Source organism: Marmota marmota, unplaced genomic scaffold (assembly GCF_001458135.2).
Source record: "Marmota marmota marmota unplaced genomic scaffold, marMar, whole genome shotgun sequence".
Taxonomy (NCBI): domain Eukaryota; kingdom Metazoa; phylum Chordata; class Mammalia; order Rodentia; family Sciuridae; genus Marmota; species Marmota marmota.
In genome coordinates, this window is record NW_026000019.1 from 9,576,619 (window position 1) to 9,602,973 (window position 26,355).

The 26,355-nt window shown below is 40.6% G+C and overlaps 1 protein-coding gene across 1 annotated transcript in view; it reads left to right on the forward strand.

Moving 5' to 3' along the window:
- The window catches only part of Niban1 (niban apoptosis regulator 1), a 140,594-nt gene that overhangs the window by 57,271 nt on the left and 56,968 nt on the right, over nt 1–26,355 (forward strand). Inside the window, exons 2-5 of the mRNA XM_015491704.2 lie at nt 2,950–3,080; nt 6,244–6,375; nt 9,890–10,004; nt 15,403–15,570. Coding sequence (XP_015347190.1) covers nt 2,950–3,080; nt 6,244–6,375; nt 9,890–10,004; nt 15,403–15,570 — 546 coding nt within the window. The remainder of the gene's footprint in view (nt 1–2,949; nt 3,081–6,243; nt 6,376–9,889; nt 10,005–15,402; nt 15,571–26,355) is intronic.

Consider the following 26,355-nt stretch of genomic DNA (forward strand, 5'->3'; position numbering starts at 1 on the left):
TATATCTGTGAACATACAGGTTGTATTTGTTTTGAGGATGCAAGAGGTGGGCAGCTGTTCTGTTGCAGAAGGTCAGGATGCTCCTGGAGCAAAAGTGCTTTTGGGATTCTTCCTGATTCTTAGTGCAGCTTGAGGACCTTCTCCTGGTGCTTGACAGGGGGCTTCATTGTTATCATCATCTTAGCTTGAACACCTTCTGTGTGCCTGCTTCAGTGCTGAGCTACATTGCTGTATGTAACCATTACAGCCACCTTAGGAGGCTGCTACTCTTGGCTTCACGTAATGCTCCTGAGGTCCCACGGCTGGCAAGTAGCAAAGATGGGACTGGAAACCATGTCCATCTACTCCACAGTCTGTCTTTCTGAGTACCAGGGCATTTGCCCAATGTCAGACCTTATTTTCATTCTCAAGATCCCTACACCCAGGGCTCCTTTATTTTGGTTCAAATTTATTTAAACTAAAATCCAGATACATTCGGAGAATTAGCATTAGGTTCTTTTGTCCTTAGAACTTTAAAAAGAAAAAAGCAAAATGTTAGTATTAATGAGCTAAGACAAAAAGCATGTGTGAGTAGGAGTGTTACCTGGAGTCTTTCCCTGTGCCTCAATTTCTCACCTGTAAAATAGGGATCAGGAGCTCATGTCACAGGGGTTTGTGAGGAGCAAATGAAATACTCAACATGCACAACAATACTTAGAACAGTGCCTGACCACATATTCATTAATCGATATGCTTTTACTATTATTTACATTTCTGAACCTATCATTGCATTAATTACCTAAGGAAGCTGTAGTCCCTGCTTTATAAGTGCTGCCTGGCAGGTGATGTGCTGATAGTACTGTATGCACATATTTAAATCACAGAAGCATTCTTCTCCTGTATTAAAAGGGAGTGGTGGCATCAGAGCACATCAGTAGAAGCAAGGTGGACCTAGGAGAAGCTTGGTGATGTGGCAGGTCAGCTTTCGACGCTCTATAGAAGTCATGGTAAAATGACCACAACCTCCTTTTATTTCCATCCAAATGCTTGCAATAGTGCAAAAGTTAGCATCAGCAATTAACAGTCTGCATTTTTGATGCAGAAAGCAGTGCTTACTTGGAGCTAAAGGGCAAATTTTGTTAATCATTTTGTTTTGGTAAAGAGAGACTCATTCTCATTGTGGGATGTCCCACTCCTATGTAAGAAAATTATAGACAAGGATATAGAATTTTACTATGGCTGCATGGTAATAAAAGCTAATAAAATAATAACCAATTAGATGGTTATAAAGCTTGAGCATATTAAAGTATTATGCAAATACTGATTAACTATAATACCATAAACTCACAAAGCAAGCAAAAGCATGCCTGATTGAAATTATAGGAGCTTTTATTTGCATGTCTACAGAATCTATTATTAGAGGGTCTCAAAGGACCTTACAAGAAATAATTACTAAAGCCCATAAACATGACCAGTAAATATCATTTTGCTAAAGGAATGCAAAAGAATTCTCCTTTATCTCATACATATCCCAAGACTAAGATGCCTGAGCAAAAGTATTCTATCCATATAGAGAGGGTATTCATATATTCTGGATGTTTGGGGTGGTGATTTCCTAAGTGTACAAACAGGTTTTTGTACACTTCTTTTATAGAGTAGGTTCTTTTATAGAGTAGTATCTCAGTACACTAGGTTAGAATGCTTCACTTATTTCTGCAATATTATATGAAGAATAGCTTTAAACAAACTTTGCCAATAAGTTATATTTTAATAGTTCTCTGTTGACTATAATATCAAATTTGGAAAACAAAAATTATGCCAAGTTCACATGAAGTGTTTAAAAATGTTTTGGAATGTTACGTCAGGTTTATTTTTCCTCAGGCTGATATCCTATTCCATGGGCTAACTACTTGTTGACACAGGCAGAGAAACTTCACATTTTTTTTCTTTCTTCTGTAGCAAGTACTAAAATGTTGTGAGGACTTCCAAGCTGCCCTTTCTGGTCCACCTTCCCGCCTCACATACTCCCCAAGCTAAGGAGGGATTGGAAAAGCAGAAGAAACTTCCCAGGATCCAACTCTCCCTCTACTTCTGGTCCTCACACTCTCCACGTGTGGTTGATACTCATTCTGTGTCCGGTGCTGATAGACTCTTTATGGCAGCTGCCAATCACTGTTGTGAGGGAGCTGTACCTCTGTGATCAGACCTGCGTGTGGTATGGGACACTGGAGCCCGGAGAGCTGAGTGAGTCGGCTGAGGTCATACAGCTGGTTTCTGTCTCACAATTAGATATGGGACCACAATCGAGGTCCCCAGACTCCTAAACCAAAGTTCCCCCCTTGATCTCATGGTGATTATATAATGCTTTGAGCCTCTCTCTCTCTCTCTCTCTCTCTCTCCCCACACACACACCAAAAAAAAAAAAAAAAACAATCTTGAAAGTCAGAAGCAGAGGACCACAACTAGAGGAAACTCTTTGTTGGCTTCATCCAGGACTGTGGGTTGAAATTCTAGAGACGGAACTTCAGAGATCTGGAGAAAAATGGAGGGACATGTATGCAGAGTTGAAAGGGTGGACTGTGGGAGGGGTTGGGAGCAAGAAGCTGAACAGTTGGACGTGCAGGAGAATAAAGAGCAAGGCAAAATAGAGAGACCAGGCAGAATGGTCTTAGAAGGACTAGGAAGATGATTGAGTTTGTGCCCATGGCAATGGGTACAGTGTACATGACAAAAACCCTCTTGGTTACTGGGTGAGGAGCCTTAGGTTCCTGCAGTCTCTTGGGAAGCGGCCAGAGGGGAGGGAGAGAGCCAGGTAGGTGCAGCGGCCATGGACATTCTCAGGGAACACAGGCTGGGAACGAATCCCTGGGAAACAGTGGCATGAAGGAGACTGTTGAGAGCATTGTGTAGGTTGGTGTCTATTCTGTGAGAGATGCTACATTTAGAATTATAATTTTCATATTTTTCTAGGGAAAACTGAGGCTGCCATCAAAAACTTTGGTCCATACTACAGTCGCCAGTATTCGGTGGCTTTCGGCAATCACGTGCGCAGTGAAGTAGAACAGCAAAGAGATTTAACGTCACAATTTTTGAAGACCAAGGTAACTATGGACCTTTTGCTCATGAATTTCTCCCACTGAAGAAAGCTTTATAGTTCATAATGTTTCAGAAGTAAGTGATGATTTGAATGGTAGTTTAAAAAATATATTCTGAAATCATTCATGTTCAAAAATCCTGTTTGCTTAGAAATTAGAATATATAGGATCTCTTTTTTTAATTCATTAATTTTTTTAGTTGTGGATGGACACAGTATCTTTATTTCATTTATTAACTTTTTGTGGTGCTGAAGATTTGAACCCAGTGCCTCACATGTGCCAGGCAAACACTCTTACCACTAAGCTACAACCCCAGCCCAGCTATAATTCCAGCCCTGTATGATTTCTTGCTGATGGTGTAATCCATATAAAAAGAAACTGGCATGATTCCACTTTTACTATGTGTTTTTTTCCACATTGATGCTTTGATATCAGGAAATCTGACCTGCTGTAGGAAAGTTCAGTTTTTAAAAAGTCATAATTGCAGTGTCTTCTGCTATGGGCATTTTTATTTTGGTTCCTGATCAAATATGATTTTTCTCTTTGAGCTCTCTAATGTATTCTTATTATTCTGCTCCATTATTAACTTTAACCTCAACAAATATTTATTAGCACCTCCTTGTCAGACTGTTCTTTCTGACAGAGTGCTAATGCATATTAGAACTGGAGAGTGAGACCAATTCTCTGCCTTCCTGGGGTTTATATTCAAACATAGGAGTCAGGCCATAAACTAACAAACAAATATCGGGTGATGTCAGGTCATGGAAAATGCCACAAAGAAAAATAAAGCAGACATCTTCTTTTGGGGAAGTCGGTAGGCGAGGGAAGCCCTCTGTAGAGATGGCTGGAATGAATGACAGCTATATGAGAGTTCATGGGAAGAGTATCCAGAGACCCTACAGTCAGGGTGGGAAAGCTGGTGTGCCCAGAGTGCTGTGTGCAGGGGACAGGGATGAGCAGCGATTACAGAGAGGCAGACAGAGACCAGACGGTGTAGACCTGTAGGACACCAGAAGGGTTTGATTTTGTTTTAAATGTAATGGGAAATCCCACTGGAGGCTACTGAATACAGAGTGACCTATGAAGGGTGGGTAGAGAATAGACTATGGGAAGGGAGGGGAACTGGGAGACTGGCAAGGAGGCTACTGCAGAAGCCCAAGAGAAGAGTGGAGAGGAATTGAACTAGGAGGGCGGTGGTGGTAGAGAGAAGAGGTACTTATGATAGAGGTGACAGAACTTGCTATTAGCAGGACAGGATCAGTGCTGATCTCTTGGACTTTAACCTGAGTAATAAGTGGATAGACTTGCCTTTTACTCGGGTGTGAATGGGAGGCCTGAGTTCATTTTTGCCAAAGGTTGAGATGCTTATTTTACATACACCTATGGAAACATTGAATAGGCAGTTGGGTATTCTGATCGGGAGCTCAGTGGAGAGATAGGGACTGGAGAAGAGCCATCTGGGGAGTTGTTGTCTTATAACCAGGAGGAAAGTCATGGGGTGTAATTGAGGAATGAACGTGGAGAAGAGGCACAGAGTACTGGCCCCAGCAGCATTTGGACATCAGAAAGAGGAGAAGGATCCAGACACTTGGGCTAAGAAAAAACAGCCTGTGGAGTAGGAGAAAAATCAGGAACGTGTAAGGTGCCAATAAGGACAGGATTTCAAGGAGGAAGTGGGTGATAAATGGTGAAACGCCATGCAGAGGCTGTTAGCCACTAGATTAAGCAACACGGGTATGTAGGGAGAGCTGATAGGAATCCCTGTGAAGCTTTGGTTCTTAAAATTTAGGGAGCTTGTTTAAAATGCAAATTCTGAGCTGGCTGGTAGTGCAAGCATGTAGTCCCAGCATTGGGAGACTGCTTGAGCCTAGGACTTTGAAACCAACCTGTCCCCAAACAAAACAGATGCAAATTCTGGTCCACACCCCATAGAATCTGATGCAGTAAGTCTAGGGTGAGTTCACATTTTTAGCCTAGCAAGCTTATCCATTGATGAAATGGCCCAGCTTGAGGAAAGATGCATGTAAGAAGATGAAGTTCCCCTTATATTGGGTTCCAACCTCATTTGACAAGAGGAGTGAGGTCTTCTCTGACCTTTATTTTTGGTACTGGGGATTGAATTCAGGGGCACACGACCACTGAGCTACATCCTCAGCCCTATTTTGTATTTTATTTTAGAGACAAGATCTCACTGTGTTGTTTAACGCCTCAATTTTGCTGAGGCTGGCTTTGAATTGGCAATCCTTCTGCCTCAGCCTCCCAAGCCACTGGGATTACAGGCATGAGCCACCGCGCCTGTCCTCTCTGACCTTTTAACCAGGCAAGATATCAAGCTGCCACATTATCTGTCACGATGGAACTTTAAGCCACTTTGCTGGACTATATTTTGAAATAAGGTGGGAATTGTACAATGAGACGGGATAGAAATTATCCCAACACTTCAAGCCCAATGGAGGACCTAAGTAGGAATCTACTAGAGATTCCCCTGTACCATATCTATCATCAAAGTTAGTGAGAGATGCCCAGCCTTTTAAATCGGAGAGGTAGAACTGAGGTTTGCTGGCTTGATGCCTCCCTGTTTTTGAACCCAATATGATATCAAGGAGTGTGAGGATGGGTGAAGTGTTTGTAAGCCTGGGTCCCCTTGGCTTTTGGGAAAGCCATTGAGCACTGGCTCTTGAAGCGCGAATGGAGGTGTGATGAATCGAGGAATCACCTGTTCATTCTTCTACTTTTCTGGAAATTACCCTGAGACATGCCAGGGATTTGGGGTAGATGTCCACAGCTTACATTATCCCAACTCACTCCCTCTCCCCCACAGCTTATCGAGCATTTATTAAGTGCCATGTGTATGCAAGGTACAACTTTATTGTTATAATCCTTCTACAATATGCTCCTATACCTACAGCATAATACAGGAAAATGAAAACGTTATTTTTAATACATAAAAATAACAATAGGACAAATATTTGTATTTGGTCAGGAGAAAGGGGCGATGGTGGAGGAGAGGAGGAAGGGACGATGGTGGAGGAGAGGAGGAACGGCCATTTCCCCAGGTTCTCTGCACACCATGATTTCCTCAAACAGGCCTTGAAATACCAAGACTAAGGCCATGGTAACCCATGGTCCTCTCTTGTTGAAGTGGCTAACTTTGTCCATCTTCTTTAAGCCACCGCTGGAACCAGGAACCGTCTTGTACGAAGGGGAGCTCTCACAGTTTGCTGAAGACATACGGAAATGGAAGGACAGATACGTTGTGGTTAAAAATGATTTTGCTGTGGAAAGCTATGAGAACAGAGAGGTGAGACATTTCCCTGTTACCCCAGGTTCTCGAAATATTCTTAAACCCTTGGTGAGGTGGATCGGCTCGTCCTCTCCTTTGCCACGGATCCGTGCAAGAAGCACTCATTCGGGGATTATTTCAATTAAAATGACATTTATTGAATTTTTATTCTGGGCCAAGTGTTACACAAGGTTCTGGTTAAATAGCTGTTGATTTGACAGATGTTTACAGTCCTGGGGACAAGATAGACTTGGAGCACATGATCACAAGTGAGTGTGAAAACGGAAGGCTGCACAGAGTGGCTGAGTTTGCACAGGAGCCTTTCCCACGGTCCTTCAGCCTCCAGGTCTTTCCCAGTCACTGGCTTGACATCCTTCCCTCTGCTGTCTTCATGTCTTCCCACTCTTTAGCCTTGTGTGTGACAGAAGGCAGAGGAGTTACTTATTCACTAAGGTTGAGATGGGATTTGCCTGGGTTCCTGGGAATTTAGAACACTCCACATACTTTATTCCACTTCTTGATTATTCCCCCCACTTTGGACTTTTTTCCTGGTTATTTTTCTTGTTTGTAAAAAGCCGAAAGATGATATATGTAAAATGACTAGACCTTGAGAGGACTTTAGTTTTTTTGGTTCCTATTTCTTTCCCCACATAGGGACATAACACAGCACGAGGGAAAGTACACTGGGCAGCAAATTTGGGAGAGTACAGTTTAGGTCAACTGCCACTCATTGGAATTGAACTCATGGACAAGTGACCTGCTGTCTCTGGGCCACAAAAGTAGAAAATTTGGTTGAATGATCCCAATGGCTCCTTCCAGATCTCAGACTGTACACAGTTTTATCTACATAAAATCCTCAAAACTACCCCCCCCCAACTTGGAACTGAGTAATTACAATTTACCAGTTAAAGATCATAACATGTTTAAAATTCTGCAAAGTTCAAGAGCGGTCAGGACAAGCTGCATGGTATGGAGCCATCTGCCTGATACTAAACCATAGCAGGAAGCTTCAGGCTGGCAGACCATGTGTTTCCTTCCCATTTCTGGTAGAAATTAGGAATAAAATATAGTACAAACATATTTCACAGGCTGCTGGATGAGGTTCAAGTGCTCTCTTGAGTAGACTTACTTCCTTCAACATTGGCTGAGTTTATACTTTCTCCACTTATCTATGTTAGGATTTCATTCAACACTTAATTTGTCCTCAGAAGCAAAGTATTAATACACTGCAAATTGCAATGGTAGTAATAACAGATTGCTTTATTTTTTTTTTAGAGAGAGAGAGAGAGGGAGAGAGAGAGAATTTTTTAATATTTATTTTTTAGTTTTCGGTGGACACAACATCTTTATTTTATTTTTATGTGGTGCTGAGGATCGAACCCAGCGCCCCGCACATGCCAGGCGAGCGCGTTACCGCTCGAGCACATCCCCAGCCCTGCCTTATTTTTTTATGGCCCCTTATAACGTCCTTTCAGAGAAGCTTGAGGAGAGGCAGTGTAGCATATTGGTTAATCTGACAGGTTTTGAGTCACATCTTTGCCAGGTTCTAGGGAAATGTCCTTACCTAAATTGTAAATCTCCTTGAACCTCAGTTTTCTCATTAGTGAATGCATGATCCCTTTGTTGTTTACAGTAAATAAATTGATTGAGGCATTTAGCACCTAGCCAGGCCTTTGGTTGAACCCAATGTTGTGCAGATATGATTATTTCTAACTAAATTGGGAGGAAACCCTGAAGGGCTTTTTCTTTGGTTTTACTAAGGTTTTTGCTACATTTGACGCTAATTGAAATTTCTCTGTGAATCAAATTTTGGTGGTTTGTTTTACTTCTTGGTTCTGAAAACTTGCTCCCTCGACTTGAAATTTATGAGTGATACTGTTGGGTTATTTATTTATTTATTTTTTTGGTCCATTACTTTCTACCAGCCTGTGGTCATTAAGATAGAATGACTGAATTTGATAATAAACACACATTTTTATAAACTCACTTGGATATTTGAAGGGAAATTCCAGCCATTTGTCATCAGTGCTTACAGTTTTAATAAAATCATGATTTTTAATTTATAAAAGTGCTTTTTAAAAAAAATACACACCCCAGAATCGCACATTAAGAACCTATAAATTGCCTGTTGTTTTATTGTGAGTCCAATTCTGGGTGGTAACTAAGCAGGAGCACTGATAAGCCTACCTTCTGCACACTGGCCCTGGGGCTGGACAGACATGAGGAAAATCCTGGATTTGTTAACCTACTCACTGCTGGGCCATCTGCAAGTGATTCAATCTCTTTGAGCTTCATTTTTCTCACTTGTAAAATAGAGATAATACCTAACTCATTATGCTGTTTTTTAGGATTAAACAATGTAATGTTTATGAAAGCCAATGAGCTTATTATAACTAATAACAATTCACATTTGAGTCCAGCCTGAATCAAATTGCTTCTGAAATTTCTCCAAACCATACACATTTAGATTGTCCTGTGTTAGGCTCTGGATCCCAGATGTGTTGAAGCTGTTGATGGATGATTCTCACAAGTATGAAAACAAACTTCTTAGATATCTGAGAGTTTGTTTAGTTTGGGTTTCTTCACTGGCTATCTTACTGATGCAGAATGTGTTATTGTCATTCTGAGTTTGTTGCCTAGATCAATGTTATTTTAGTTATTCCCAAGAGTACACTTGGGCGTTTGGGTCCCACAGTTTCTTGGTTTCAATTCTCAGCTTGCATTAAGGTTTCTATTTTCAAAATTCTGCCTGGATGTAGGCATCTCCCTTCCGGCACACATACTTCATCTGGGTGACTTTGTGGCTGTGGCTGCCTAACTGCTCTAGAGATGCTCTGTGCCTCTTCTGCATTTCTCAAATAACAGAGCTTCCTGTCTGCCAGCCAGAATGGTTTGATGTCACAAAACTGCACTACCATCTCAACTATTTTATGCCCAACAGGCACATCTGAGGGCCAAGCGGTTGGCATATTTTATCACAGCAACATTTTAAAGTTTCTGATGGAAATCCAGTAACCACATTACAGTTCCTTATTGCATTGTCTTGTTGGTCATTGAACCAACATTGGTCCACATCAGTCACCGAGCATTTTGTGCAGCAACTGTGAGGTTGTCACCTTCTCGGTTATCAGAATGACTCGGCATTAGTGACTGAAATGGTAAATGTGGTGTGTGCGATTCTGGGGTGTGTATTTTTTTTTAAAGCACTTTTATAAATTAAAAATCATGTGCATGTTGCTGAAGTCATTTTTCCCATTTGAGAGTATACCTACGAGGAATATTCCTGAGATTAGGGACCCTGATTTGACATGTTGTGACCATCACACAAAAAGTACTAAATACTGCCTTGCAAGTGGCAGGTATGCAGAACAGATTTTTTTTTTTTTTAAATAAATGGCTCTAACTCAATGACCTAGTGTGGAGATTTCTGTCTCGGGGTGTGTGTATCTGAGTCTATGTGTCCATTTTTAATATGACTTTCCAAAAATCCAAATGGGGAAGAAATTCATTCACTTACGCCTTTTCCTCCCAGGCCTATCAGAAGGGAGTGGCTCCTAAAAGTCGAATTCTTCCAGCTGGTGGCAAGGTGTTAACATCAGAAGATGAATATAACCTACTGTCTGACAGGCATTTCCCAGACCCTATTGGTAAGTCACTGAGCATCTTTTTTCAAAGAAAAAATTTTAAACTGATTTTATTGAGCCAGAGCAGTGGTTCTTAATGGGGAAGAGGAATTTAACTTTGTAGGGCCATTTATCATTGTCTGCAGATATTTTGGTTGTTACAATTAAAATGCGAGTGCTACAGGCCAGGGATAGTGGATACAGGCCAGGCTGCTGCTGGAGATCCTGTAGTGCATGAGACAGTCTCCAACAATGAAGAGAAAAAGTCAGTAATGTCCAGGTTGAGAAACCCATGCCCCACAGACAAAGGGAAGACATCATTTCTCTTGTTTAGCCAACATTATACCACTTCTGTTATTTGATATCCCATTTAGTAATGCGCAAATCAGTTACTGTGTTTCTAGCACATGGAAAATTTGCTATTGGTCAAGTACCTGGAAGCTTTTGAACATATTGCAGGCTTTGATAGCGCTGCCCAGAGCAGTGGAAATAAATAGGTAGGGCTCAGTCTGTGAAAAGCACAATCCCATTCTTTCAATAAACAAGACTGACCCTGTTGGGGGATTATTGTCTTTCTAATTTTGGGGTGATATGCAATTAAACATCCCAAATTGTCAAAAAAAACAAGAATTTAAATATTATAGCAATTCATAGATAATATGTAAAAAATTTTAAAAAGGCACTGTATCAATTCACCTGTCTATAAATAAAGCTGAGCGCTGCCATAGAGAGAGCATGGAACTCAGAACTGGGAGCCCGGACTTTTATCTACTTCTCACTGTGCCACTTATCAAATGTTTTAGAGGAGCAGGCTGCTGAACCATTCTGGTTTCTATTTCTCTAATTCTAAAATGGGGCTTTGAACTTGAAAGTCTAAAAGGGTATTTCTGATATTTCTAGCTTTAACATTCTTTGATTCTCATTCATTCTTTTTTTTTTTTTTTTTTTTTTAGAGAAAGTGATGGATAATGTATAGACTAAATAGGGCAATTCACAGAGATTCATGAACTGTGAATAATGTGATAGCTCCATCTGGCTTTGTATAAATCATACCACATAGTAATTACTTGGCTTTTTGAAGAGAGTCCTGGTTTTTATTAATAGGCACATTCATTTCATTATAATTTATGGGAGAAAATGTAATCATTCCATCAATTGTTATTTTGGTGCAGAATGCTTAGCATAGTGTTTTTAATAACACAATTATGGGATTAGTACATGGATCATAAACCTAGATTAACAAATTATTACTAAGTAATTCAGGCTAAAACAACACTTTATGTGCACTATACACATTATTATATTTTATATTTTCTCTCAACATTTATTTATTTGCCATCCTCACTACAGAGCTGTAGCTAGAAATGGGAATACCAACATGTTGACTGCTCAGCATCTCTCCAGAACTTTTCAAGGAAATCCATCGGAACAGACAATATATTTATTGATTTGTTGATGAAATCATACCAGAGGAATGAAAAGCAATGAAAAACACAAGGCTTATGTGACTAATGCCATTGTCCCAGGGCTTCAGATTGGGGCATTTCAATGACTATTTTTATCATATGGTGTGGCCTTCTGAGTTTTAAAAATAGAATATTCTATAGTAGGTCATTTGTGATGTCTTTGTGATACAATTCAGAAAATATGCAGATGGATGGCATTTGGAAAAATTATTGTAAAAGGTTAAGTGAGGGAACTCTAGGCTAATAGGAGTGGATTTTATGGGTCTTGCTGAAGCTTTTAATTGCAGAGGGTCAAAGTTGATTTCAGTTGTTTGTACAAAATTGTGACATCTTGGAAAGGGCAAGGAAAATTGATTCACAAAACCATGTTAATCAAGAGGACTTACTATGTGATAGTATTTCTACTAAAAAGAAACTTAGGCAAGATAAAAGGAATTGACCTTGCTTGATTGAGAAAAGGCACCAGAGCTTATGAATATTAAGGCAACTGTTGTTGACCCTATGCTTTGCTAAAGTGATTCACTTATTTGGCATTTTATTAGTTAGATCATGGTTTGCTGCACATGAATAAAAATTCAATTAAATACACAGTTTTTATTATCTTTTTTTGTTCTAATTAGTTATACATGACAGTGAACTGCATTTTGACACATCGTACATATATAGAGTGTAACCTCTCATTCTTCTGGTTGTACGTGATATAGAATCGCACCTGTCATATATGCATATAAGGTATTAATATCCAATGCATCCTACGTCCTTGCTAGAAATATCTGGGTTTCAATCCAAAGTTGGTGTAGCAAATCCATAAATTTGTCAGGGACAGGCTCTGTCTAGTTTTCTCCTATTTATTTCTAGGCTGTGGACCTTAGTAGCAGAGTCCAGGATGGCTGCTGGAGCTCCAGCCACAGCTTTCTCATTTCAGGCAACAGGAAGGACAAAACAGAAGGAGGGGGTGTGCATTCCCTTTCTCCAAGGTTACATACGCCACTTTAGTTACATCCCATTGGCCAGAACTTAGTAGCTATGGGGTACCAAACTACAGGGAAGCTGGAAATATGTAACAGTCTTCATGCAGTCATTTGCCCAACTGAAAATCAGGGTTTTTTTGCTGAGAAAGAGGGGCCGAAAGGGTGCTGTTACATCTAGAGGTGTCCACAGCATGCAGCTGTTCATGCATTGGTTTGTTAACTCACATGGCGATTCATTCTTAGTCACTGTGTGCCAGGCATGGTGCTGGAGGCCAGCTTTTGCCCCCAGTGCTTCCACTCTGTTCCCTTCAGGTCCCAGAACAGTGGAACAGGGCTTCTGTATATGCCCCCCAGAAGTCTGTTCTGTCCTTGAGTCAATCCTGTTTTATTAACTTACCAGGAACTGGCTCCTTTGGGCCTTCCTCCCATCATTAATATATTTTTTTATTTATATATGACAACAGAATGCATTACAATTCTTGTTACACATATAGAGCACAATTGTTCATATCTCTGGTTGTATACACAGCATATTCACACCAATTTGTGTCTTCATACATGTACTTTGGATAATAATGATCCTCACATTCCACCATCATTTCTAACCCCATGCCTCTTCCCTTCCCCTCCCACCCCTTTGCCCTATCTAAGTTCATCTATTCCTGCCATGCTCCCGCTCCCTATCCCACTATGAATCAGCCTCCTTATATCAAAAGAAAACATTCAGCATTTGTTTTTTTGGGGATTGGCTAACTTCACTTAGCATTATCTTCTCTAACTCCATCCAGTTATCTGCAAATCCCATAATTTTATTCTCTTTTATTGCTAAGTAATATTCCATTATGTATATATGCCACTTTTTTTTATCCATTCATCTATTGAAGGACATTTACATTGGTTTCACAGTTTAGCTATTGTGAATTGTGCTGCTATAAACATTGATGTGGCCGTGTCTCTGTGGTGTGCTGTTTTTAAGTCCTTTGGGTATAGATCAAAGAGAGGAATAGCTGGGCCAAATGGTGGTTCCATTCCCAATTTTCCAAGGAATCTTCATACTGCTTTCCATATTGGCTGTACCAATTTGCAGTCTCACCAGCAGTGTATGAGTGTACCTTTTTCCCCACATCCTCGCCAACACTTACTGTTGTTTGTCTTCATAATAGCTGCCATTCTGACTAGAGTGAGATGAAATCTTAGAGTGGTTTTAATTTGCATTTCTCTAGTGATGATGAATATTTTTTTTCATGTATTTGTTGATTGATTGAATATCCTCTTCTGAGAAGTGTCTGTTCAGGTCTTTGGCCCACTTAATGATTTGGGTTATTTGTTTTTTTGGTACTTAACTTTTTGAGATCTTTATATACCCTAGAGATTAGCGCTCTATCGATGTGTGCGGGATAAAGATTTGCTCCCAAGACATAGGCTCTCTATTCACCTCACAGATTACATGCATTGGGGAAAAGATAGCCTCTTCAACAAATGGTGCTGGGAAAACTGGAAATCCATATGCAACAAAATGAAATTAAACCCCTATCTCTCACCATGCACAAAACTCAACTCAAAATGGATCAAGGACCTAGGAATAAAACCAGAGACTCTGCCTCTAATAGAAGAAAAAGTAGGCTGTAATCTCCATCATGTAGGATTGGGCCCCAGCTTCCTTCATAAGACTCCTTTGGCACAAGAATTAAAATCAAGAATCAATAAATGGGATGGTCTCAAACTAAAACGTTTCTTCTCGCCATCTCATCATTACTATTAACAACGAGTTTCTTGTATGCCAGGGCTCTCTGCAACCTTTTAGAGGGTCCTCTTTCCTCCCATTCCCTGCTCATTCTCTACACAGGGAACACCCAACCAACTTTTCCTTCTGCATGTTCTCTGTGACTCTGGGAAGAAGCGGGGACTTTTAGCCATGTGCAGTGGCTTGTAACCGGAATGCAGGAAAGGAGTCACGCGGAGGCAAGGCTTCTTCTGCAGAGTAGCCTGGTTGAACGTGCGTTGCTTGGAAAGGATTTGGAGTGAAAAGATAAAAGTCTCATTTTTTTAGGGCTTCTAAAATTCCCCAGGCCAACATAGCACATCTGTTGATTGAACTCGCTGACGCTAAAGGTCTCCTGGTTTCCCTGATTGTGCTGCAGGCTGAGGATACCAGGACACATGAGAGGCTGTCCCCACCCTCTAGGAGCCCACCGTTCAGGGTGGTGGCTCTGCTTCCTGGGGAGGCAACTGTGAGAATCACTGGGGAAGCTCATCTCACTCTCCCCACCACTGTCCCCTGAGTGTGGGTGCCAGACATGGCAACCGGTCATCACAGTGGTTTTGGGGAGCAAGGAAAGGAGCACCCAGTTCTGTCTCAGGTGGCAGAGGAGGTGCTGGCGAAGGCATCTCAGAGGAGGTAGCTTCTGAACCAACTTTTGCAGGAGGAGAGAGAATGTTCTATGGGAGAGTGTGACAGGAAGGAAGGCGGGAAGGGTGGTGTGGAGTCCAGGAATGACAGGAAATGTCACGGAGGGGATGAGCTCACCCTGGGCTGGTGTAGACAGAGTGGAGTAGAAACCACTGAAGACCAGTGCAAACACCGTCACTTAATGTGACATGGAGGGACAGCAAAGGAACCACAAGGTGACAGAGAAGAAAGAGCTTTAAAAACAAAACAAAACACACAGGAAATGGGGAGAGAGAAGCTCTTAGAAGTGAAGAGGTGTTGTTAGCAGCAACAGCTACTCGAGATCAGACTAAAAGGACAGGTAAGAGAGAAGCAGCCACGGGCCGGCAGTCAGGATGACACCGGTGACATCAGCCATGGAGTGAGACTAGAGGCGGGGGGTGGGAGGGCTGGTGGAGGGATGGACAGAAGTCTGAACTAGCATGTCCCTCACCCATGTTCCATCCCAGGGCCTGCCCCAGATACCCTCCCAGCCTGAAGTCAGTATTTAAAGTAAAAGTCCTGTGTGTTGAGATTGTGTTTCAATATGTCTTTAGCTTCCAGTGAGAAGGAGAACTCTCAGCCGTTTGTGGTGCTGCCCAAGCCATTCCCAGTGTACCTGTGGCAGCCCTTCCTCAGACATGGCTACTTCTGCTTCCACGAGGCCGCGGACCAGAAGAAGTTCAGCACCCTCTTGAGTGACTGCATCAGACACCTGAATCATGGTACGGCACAGCTTCCTTCTTGTCCCCAGGGGGCTGCCTTTCCTGAGTTGACTTGGTCATTTGAGATTCCTAGAAGGAGAGACAGAGAGTACTGCCCCGGGGGTGGGGAGGGACACCCAGGGAAGTGACAGTTCTGTACTGGAGGAAGGTGGCCTGCTCAACTGGTTGTTCAGCCAGGACTGGGAAGTCTCAGGGAAACAGAATGGGGCGTGGTGATCTGGTGGCTGTGGCTGCTCTGTGACTATTCATGCCTATCATCTCACACGTGACTCCTCCTCCTCCTTCTCTTTCCTGATGCTTTTAATCCATATGCCAGCAAGAATGTGTCAATTGACCCGGGTAAAATTCTAGTCTTTATGACATTTCTCGTTTCTTTTCACCTTTATTTCTGAATAACCGTGCCACTTGTCTGAAGTCAGCTTTCAATGTGTTGCCATAACAGATAAGGTTCCTGTGGCTCAGGGTTGGAGGCTGCAGTCTGTGGTCGTGAGCCCATTGCTTTGGGGCCTGTGGCAGGCAGCACATCTTGGTGGGAGCAGGTGGTGGAGCAGAGCCCCTCACCTCATGGCTGAGCAACAGGGAGTGAGGAGGGGACCAGGGCCCCATGATCCCCTCCAAAGACAGATCCTTAATCACCTTAAAGACCTCCCAGAGCGTACCCGCTTTTAAAGATTCCTCTACCTCCCGTAAACACCTAGCTGGGGACCAGTCCTTTACCACATGGACCTCTAGGGGACATGTACCCAAAACCAAAGCAATGGCTCTCAGAACTTGAGAGTTGGTGAGACTTACCGGGAGAACCCAGTTAAAACCCAGGTGTCTGGGCTCCACTCGCAGATGTTCTGACTCGCTGGGTCTGGGCTGGGCCCTGGATTTTGCTTTTCCTACAAACTGTCAAGAGACCCAAGTGCTGCTGGTCTAAAGGCCACACTCGGAGTGGCATTGCTTCAGACCCTTTTGCCTCAGGTATTGATTTGATGAATATTCCAGCTATAATAAAAAGATCTTTCATTCCATTATGTGGTGTTTTTGATACCTGGATGTGAATGCATTGTGTTCTTTGAAAGTCAAAAAGGCAGCCAGTCAAATGCCATCGGCCTTAACTCTGTGCCCAGCTCCACGCGGGTGTTAGGAACACAGGAAGGAAGCATGCAAAGTTCCTTTCTCAAGGCATATTTAGACTCAAACAGGGCTAGCGAAAACATATTCTGATTTGATAGTTATCAAAGTTAATGTGTTAAAGAGTTAACTAGAGGTCACAGCCTAGGGAAGAAGCGGCTACAGATGGTCTCAACTTGGCAGTGTTAGAATTAATGATTTTTCTAGTTTATGACAGTGCAAAAGCAATATGCATCTGGGTTCATAATAATGAGTGTGATTCTCTCTTGAAGCTGGACAGTGGCAGTGAGGGCAGCTCTCAGGCAGCCACACGATCATGAGGGGAAACAACCAATACTTTTCCAGTGTATTGTGTTGACAGAGATTTCTGGATCTCATGCTTTGTGTTTTTGCATCCTATCATGTCTACAAAACACCCATCTCTGTGTGCATGAGGCATTCAACTCGCTACTATAAAATAGGTTTGGCCTTAGATTATTTTTCTACATTAAGTTAATGCAAGTGTGCTAAGCACATTTAGGGAAATCTAGGCCAGCTCTGGAGCTGGATAGGTCAGGTGCATTTTCAACTTGTGATGAGTTTATTAGAATATAGCCCCATGAAGGTCAAGAGGCACCTGTCTAGTGCTGAAAGTCTTGAGCAGTTGACATTGAGCAGAGTTACCTTCCATGAGGACCTTATTTCCTACTATGGTTAATTTTACTGTACACCATGAAGTTCAGGGGTTTCCCCAAAACCATCCGTCCCACAGAGCAAGTCACTAGTGATGCATCTCAGCCACTTCTTGGGTTTTAACTTGCATATCAATAGGAGGCTAATGGAAAAAAATAATGTCACCCTGTCTTGCTATAGCAACTTGTCATAATATTGACTCCTGACTCGTTAGAGTCTTTATAAAAATAATTCCCTTATTAATATCTTGCCTTGTGGTTTTGATGTTTCAGAGACAGAATCGCCCAGCTCTGCCTGTTCCATCCAGCTCATTTTTCAATACTCTTACCACCTCTGGGTCTAGTACGAACACGCAGTTGGCACTGAACACAAGAACTGCAAAGTTTCACTGAACAGAGAATGTTCTGGGCCCAGCCAAGTGGGGCTGACCACACTCCCCCTCACATGTACATAATAGGAATTTCTCTGGGGAGTTTTTGAATGTTATGTAGCCTGCATTTAGACACCATTTATGGAAGACTCCAGCAGATTCAAAACCCAAGTCTGCTCTCCAGTATGTTATCAAAGGCACTAAGATAATGAGGCCTAGTTTTATTACCCTGGGTCTGTGGCACATTCTTCTGTCCAGAAACCATTTGTCCCTCACTAAGTCCTGATGCAGAAAATCTGGCCTAACTTCCAGTGGCTCCAGTCAGAGTCACAGACCATCATGACATTATAGGGAACAGTGGTTGGCTATTGTGGGCTGGTGAGCTCATGGGTCTTTCCTGTCTCGCTTCTCTTTCTGTTTGTGTGTGTGTGTGTGTGTGTGTGTGTGTGTTGCTGGGGACTGAACCTTGGGCCTTGTTCACTCTACCAACTGAGCTATATCCCTACTCCCCCATCCAAAAAAAAAAAAAAAAAAAAACAAGTAGGAAGCTTTCTGCTTTTCCTTCCTTCAAGGGAGGGGAACATTTAGGGGCCAAGAGATTTTTACACTCTTATGGAACATGGAGGTGTGGGTGTGTGCACACATGTGTGTTTTGCTTTGGTTTGATTTTGGTACCTCTTTATTGAGCAGGCATAAAAAGAACTCTCAAGATCAATCTTTAGCAGAACATCTCACTTCACGTCACTTAATATTAAGCCCATCAAATGGCATATGCCTAGAACAACAGCTGCTGCTCCCTGTCTCTTGTCCCTCACCAGAGAAGGCCAGGGTTCTTAATGTCAGCTGCTCCAAAATGGGATTTGCATAAATCCCAAAATGTTCTGAATCAAGTGCTATCATCCCAAATTCAGTCCTATTCTTCTGAATTTTAGTTTGCAAAATCTGGTCATTATAGTTACAGAAATACAGTTAAAACTTCAGATAAATGTAGAGGGCTGCACACATGCAATATGGAATAACGGTCACATGGATGTGAGTCTGCTCTTCTGGCTCAGGATCATCATTCCTTGGCATGTGACTTTGCAGGAAGGGGAAAAAATGTTCCTGGCAGGAGGCATGGGATATGTAAGAGCTAGACGCAAGACAGAGCCTGGACCATCCAAGGAACTGGGAGAAGTTTGTTGTGGCTGTTGCTCAGATAGGAGTCCATCAAAGATGGGGAGACAGGTGAGATCCAGGTTATAAGGGGCTTTGTGATGCACCTTAAAAATTTGGATCTTATTCTAACAGAAATAGGGAACCTCCTAAAAGTTTTAAGTAGATAAATGACCTGATCAGACACCCACTTTAGAAAGGTCATAGTGGCTGCAGTGCAGAGTGACAGTAGGGGTGGGTATAGCTTTCTGGGGTGCCAGGAGGCTACTTAGGAAGCTTTGGCAGGTAACAGATGCTGGTAGCTTGCAGGGAGGAGTGCAGTGTTGAATGAAGGAATAGGTCAGTGTTAAGCCATTGACCTCCACCTAAAGGATTGAGGAACAGAAGAGGTGGATGTTAGAGGACAGCCATCACTGGACGAATGATAATTCTTCTGAGGAAGGGGAATACTGGCAAAGTTTTACTCAACAGTGCTGTGCTGGTCAGAGGACAGCCGAACTGCCATAAGCAAATGCCAGTGTTCACATCATTATGAGCATTAAGGAAGAAGGGACAGTAGAGTATCTGGTAAGCGCGAGGGCAGTGGATTTAAAAGTACAGAAGAATGACCCAGGGGATTTTGACAAAAATGACCACAATGATGTAAAGACACTCTGTAAACCTCAGCAAGCTGCTCAGTCACCTGTGACAAACTGTCACCTCCAAGGGTCCTTGTGATGGGGTCAGCAGGCTGGATGTGGAGCTGTGAGGGTGATTGCATTTTGGAACTGGTGATTGCATTTTGGAGTTCTTATCCCAGAATTCCCAAATGAAACCAGACCCCTTTATTAGATTTGATTTTGGCATTTGGACCTTTTAGGTGTTCAATAAATGTTGCTGAATTAAACTGAGTTTTAGAACAAAAAAATCACTTATAATTCAAATCAGATACAGCAAATAGTTTTGGTGTATTTATTTATGCGTGGAGTTTTAGGCTCTCTAGTCCTTAGTGACAGATCTCAGAACTATTTTCGCCAACTGAATTTCTTCTCAGAGCCCATTTTTACCTATGAATCAAGTTCATTAGTTGAGGGACTAAGTGTCGGGTGTGGGCATCAAACAATTCTTGCTGAAAATTTACAATGAATTTTAGTTTGTAATAGATGAAAACATACTTCTAAATTTCATGGCACAAACTTATATTTTTGGACAGACACATATCTATGAGTTAGAAAATTGCTTAGGCTTTTTGGGGCACTTTAAATGAATAATGTTTGGAGAATGCTAAATAAGAATACAACTTTTACAAACATCTTTTTGGATGCCTTGACTTAAGAAATATTTTATAGTATACTTTTGTTGCAATGCATAAAAACCTTTATGCATGCACACAAAATGCTTGGTAATTACCATTTCATAGAAACTAAGTACCAATTTTCTGTTTTAGTAGGACTGTGCCAAACTAGAGACTTTAAAAGGATTTTTCTCTGCTTGGATTGCAGTCTCTCCTGGAGTTTAGCTTGAGTTCTTTGTGTCACACAGTTAATATTCTACAATTATAAATATTTCTCTTTCTTCCTTTGTGAGTATGTGGTTTTCTCTTAAGAAATCATCACTTCCTCTTTCTGGTCCGTGGTGACTAGTCATCAAACTCTAAATTTGGGAGAGACCTTTGTGGTCACCCATTTGTCTCCTTAGAGTTTATTTGTGATAAGGCTCAAATAGGTCATAGCAGGGGGTCAGTTATCCTGACATCCTAATATCCTAATGGCCCTCGACAACTGTTTCAGTTATACATGTCAGGCCTTATAAAAACTTATCTTTTGGGAATTTTAAACACGCTACTTTTTTAATCAAATCACTCTTGTGATACATTTGCATGATCGGGAGTGAAGCAAATCCAGAGCTATTCATCTGAGGTCATCAGAGAGCTGGGATGGGTCTTTTCATTGGTACTCTGAAAGCTCACCTTGGCATCTTGTCTGCCTGCTAAACAGGATTTTATCTTTGCATATCTTTAGGTTTGCTCTGAAGATAAAGTGCCTGAGAATGTAGCTTATTTACAGGTTAAATTTTGTGTAGTCTAAAATGCAAGTCACATGATTTTATACAACTTAAATAAAAAGACTTTACACTGCTTGTGAGCATATGGGTCGGAATAATTTTAAAATAATTGATCTGAAACATGCTTTCATAATATTTAGTCTTCTGATTCTACTTCAATTACCTGAAATTCTCAAAGAAATCTAAGAGTTGGAGCTGAAGGGACGGGTCTCCACCGGAGACAAGAACAACAGAGAACTGCTCTCTCTCTCGGCCATTTGTGTTTATGACCATTGGCCCATCTTTATTAAGATGGTTAAGTTCATTGCTGCCTAGAGCTGTGTTGTCATGGAACTGCTTTCAAATGCTTCGTTTGGCCTGTCCAACCCGATATTGGCTCATTGAAACCACTGATGCTCAACCCCTTTTCTACTTCCACTCACCAAACAGTTATTTTGATATGAAGGTCTAAAGAGTGTGTGTTTACAGTAGTTAAGGGTGACAAATTGGAACAACTACAATTAAAAAAAAAAGACTAAATAAGCAGAGCATTGAAGTTAATTCAAGCAAAAAAAAATTTTTTTTTTTGGTCTGTGCTGTTTAGATTGTGTAGCCTCCAAAAATCACTGGACAGTTTTTGAGATGATTGTGACTGATTGTGGCAACCTTTGAATAGTTTTCAAGTTTTTTTTCCTTTTTTTCTGTTAACTTGTGGTTGGGATCTGTTGAGATTGAAACATATTAATTAAAGTGACAGAACAAATGTGATGGATGTTTTAATCAGTGGTGAGATGATCAACATTTTGAAAGGATTCTACTTAGCATCTATCCCTGAATTTCTTTTAAAAATCTTCAGTAAGATTAAATTGCACCTTGTATAGGGTATAGGCTTCTTTTAAAAGTCAACATCCAGGAGCGCTTGGAGAAAATGCTCTCCTGTTGTTCTAGAAAGGGGAGCTATATTTATTTCCTCTCCCACACACACATCGAGAACAAACTTAGAGAAGGGATGTGAGAAGGAAGAGAACCACAATAGGAGCTACATTGTTCATTCCATAGCTACTCAGAGTTTTTTAAGTTAAATATTGAGCAGACATCACGAATGCTTAGGACATATTTAGGAGACATAAAGAACATCCCTGCTCCCTCTGAAATTTCCTGTGCTCTTCCCTGATACTGGAGCCTTCTTTCCTTTGGAGAGAATACCATCCTGGATTTTGTGCTTTTCTTTTTGATAGCTTTACCCCATACGTTCGATCCTGTTGCATATTTTCAAACTTTATCCACGTGGCATTTTACCACATCTGTTGTCAGGAGGACCCACCACAGGGGACAGCTTGTGTGTTCCCACATGTCAAGGGTGAGGTTCTCCCAAGTAAGTGATCCGAGACAGAGAAAGCAGGCAGCAGTTTTTCTGATTGTGACCTTGTCCTGGAAGTCACATAGCATCAATTCTGCCTCGTTCTGTTCATAATTAAGTCACTGTGTCTGATCCAAATTCAAAAGGAGGAAAATGGGGCTCCCTGGTTGAAGAAAAGAGCACCAAAGGACCATGTGAGTCATCCAACCTTGGAAGCCTGTGCTTCCTCTTGTCAGCCTTCAGATGGCTGCAGGATTGGCCATCCTGGGCTGCAGCCTAATGAGGGACCTCAGGCCAGAAGCACTTAGCCAAGCTGCCTTGGTGTTCCTGACCCACTACCATGAGAGATGATGAGTGTTTGTTACTGTTTGTTTGTTTTTAGTTGTCAATGGACCTTTATTTTTGTTTGTTTATTTATCTGTGGTTTTGAGGATAGAACCCAGTGCTTCCTGCATGAAAAGCAAATGCTCTGCCACTGAGCTACAGCCCCAGCCCCTGTTACTGTTTTAAACTAGTAGCTTTGAGGGTAATTGGTTTTGTAACTCTGGAAAACTAAAATACTTAATTCGTCATCAGTCTTTCTTTTGCTAAGTAAAATGCCATAAATTTTACTCTACAAACTATTTTAGCTGATTTTCTCAGGTTTATTGTGCAGTATTTTTCATCATCATTCAAATGTTTCCTAACTTATGTAATTTCTTCTTTTACTTATGTGCTACTTAGAATTGTGCTTCTTAAATTCCAAATATACGTTGTATGTTTATTACTGATTTCTAGCTTAATTTCATCATGGACAGACAGTATAGTCTATATGATATTGTCCTTGAAAATTTTTTACACCTTGCTTTGTGGCCTGATATGTGGACAGTAAGCTCATGGGTCAATACCTACTTTATAATCATAGGTGCAATTGACATAGCAATGTCAGCTAAATCCTTATTATTTTTTTGCTATGCTAAAATGATCAGTTACTGATCATTATGTTCACATCTACCACCATGATGTTTAGTAGATTTATTTATTTTATTGTTTGCATTAATTCTATTAATTGTTGACTTCTAATTTTAAGATATATGCACACAAACACACTAAATGGATACACAATTTAAAATTGTTGTAGCTTCCTAGTGAGCTGAGTCTTTTTTCATTATATAATGATATATTTTCCTCTGTTAATGCTATTTGCCTTAAGTCTTTTTTGTCTAATATTTATGTAGCTACACCAACTTTTTTTTTAGGGCTTGCATAGAAAATCTACCCAATAAAAACACCTGACAGTCTCTTAGATGGATCATTCAGTTTATTTATACCTATTATAATCACTCTTATTTTTGGTTTTAAATCTACTATCTTATTTTGTGTTTTCTATGTATTCCACCTTTCTGTTTCCTTTTCTTTACTTTCTTGCCTTCTTCTGAATTATTATTGCTATATAATAGAAATATATTCTATTTCTATTTTGCAAGTGGTCCCAGAAAGTTTAGCCTGTAGGACTTAACTTGAATTAAAAAATTAATCAACGTGTTTCACTACCATGAAAAATTAGAGAACTTAAAGTACTGTAATTCCTTTAACATACTCCTCTACTTATAGGCTGTTGTGAACCTGAACTTTAATTGAATCTTTTTATTTTAACCCCCAAATATATTGTCTATTTTAAACTTAGATTTGATTACTAAGATCTGTGAATTAAGCTGACCAAAGATGGATGAAGAGGACAAAAGTCTACAAGCTTAATTTAATGTTGATATTTTTACATGGTATGGAGGCTTCACAGAAATGTATAGAAAACCCCAAAGAAGCAGTTAGACTTGGGTTCTGGTACTCAGCATTTGAGGAGGCCGTAAAAGTGTCGCTTAAGGTCACTAGATTCTACTAATGCCTTCAAAATGAAAGCTAGCTTCAACGCTTGGCTTTTGTTTTTGTTTTTTGTATTAGTTTGCTAGAGCTGCCATAATAGCCAAGTACCACAAACTGGGTGACTAAAACAGTAGAAATTTATAGTCTAGTTCAAAATCAAGATGTGGTCAGATTGTTTCTCTCTGAGGGCAATGAGAGAAGGATCTGTTCCAAGCTTCTCTCCTTGGCTAACAGAAGTATCGTTATGATCTGTCTGCATCTCAGCGTGACATTTTCCCTATGTATGTATTCATCCAAATTTCCCCTTTTTATGAAGACACGAGTCATATTGGATTAGGGACTTACCCTACTCCAGAAAGACCTCATCTTAACAAATTACATCTGCAATAAGCCTATTGCCAAATAAGGTCACTTTCTGAGATTCTAGGAATCAGAACTTCAACATATAAATTTGAAGGCTATGCATTCTATCCATTAAGAAACCCATAAAACAGCCAGGGTTGTGGCTCAGTGGTAGAGTGCTTGACTCTCCTGTGTGGGGCATTGGGTTCGATTCTTAGCACCACATAAAAATAAATAAGGTAAAGATTAAAAAAAAGAAACTCATAAAAATAAAAATAAAGTTTCTTACTTTATTGTCAGTTCATGTGTATTTAAAATATTTTTGAAAGTGTAATTGATCTAGTATATCTTTTTTTTTTCTAATGAGAGGATTGTTAGGATATAGAGCATGCCATTTTGCCAGACACCCATAGAAAAAGTCGAATGGTGTTGACAAGGTGACTCACTAACAGCAGATTTCTAGAGGCTGCTTCTGTCTTGAAGTCCCCATTCATCCCCCATTACATTGTCCGTGAGATTCTGCAGCTGCACATTAGCCATTTGAGAAGACTCAAAAGTTAAACCTGACATTCAGAACTTGAAACTTGAAGACAGTTATAGGGCCACTATAGTCCTTCAGGTAACTCTATAACAAATGCTCTCTGCAACTATAGCGCACATCATCCACAACAATAATTTAAAAAAACAATTCAGTAAGATAAAATTGCACCTTGTATGTGATATGGATAAAGAAATTAAAACTGGACATGGTAGTGCATGCCTGTAAATTTCAGTTACTTGGGAGGCTGAGGCAAGGGGATCCCAAGTTTGAGCACAGCTTGGGCCACTTAGCGAGACCCTGTCTCAAAATTTAAAAAATAAATTTAAAAAAAAAGGGCTAGTGTTTTAGCTTAGTGGTAGAGTGCTCCCCAGTACTGAAAAAAAGAAAAGACAGGGAGAGAAATGTGGAATACATTTTAGGAAGGCTTCCACTAAGAATAGTTCCAACCTTAATGGAGTAACTCTCAGCTCTCCGAAAACTCTGCTTAATCAGAAGATGTTATTCATTTAGGGTTAGCCATTTCAAAATGTGATCTTTCCACATCTTGCTTCTAAACAAATTGTGTTCAGTCAGGAAGGAGGGGAAGAAACTTTAAAGTTTCAGATTCCCTGGCTCTAGTCCAGACCTGGTGAATTAGAATCTCTGAGGAAGGGTCCCCAAACCTGCCTTTCAAACAGCATCCCTTCAGAGGTAGAGAATGAAAGCTGCCTAGGGTTTTCCTCTCAAATGTAAGGTGTTTTGCTTTAAACAACTTAGGGTTTTTTTTTTTTTAGTTCTTTTTTTATTGGTAACATTATAATTATACATAACAGCAGGAGTCATTGTTACATATTTATACATGTACATGACAGAACAGTATCATTTGGTCATTCCTTGGTACTTCCCCTTTTTCTTCTTTCCTCACCTCTCCCTGTCCCTTCTGGTGTCCCTTCTATTTTCATGAATAAGTCACTTAATTTTTATTTTTTTTTAAACTATATGATTAGTAAATAATTAGGATTTTTACAATGTTAAGCTGGTATTTGAAATGATATTTAATAATATAGTTAGAAAGTAGTCAACGGGGAAAAAAAAGCATTGAATGCCCAAAATGTGTTTAGCATGGTAAAATTAAACCATTTATTTTAGTTAGGATACCACAACTGGGTTCTTTATAGCATTTCCTTTCTGAAAATAATCTTAAACTTCATAGTAAGTGACAACGGAGATATGTTCTCTTTACTGAGTTTGGCCTTTCTAATATGACCCTTTTTCTTACCTTCTGTATTATCTAATTCTATGTAGTAGAAATTCTCTGTACTGGGAAAAACTACTGTATGAATTCATCTAATCCTCACAGCAATC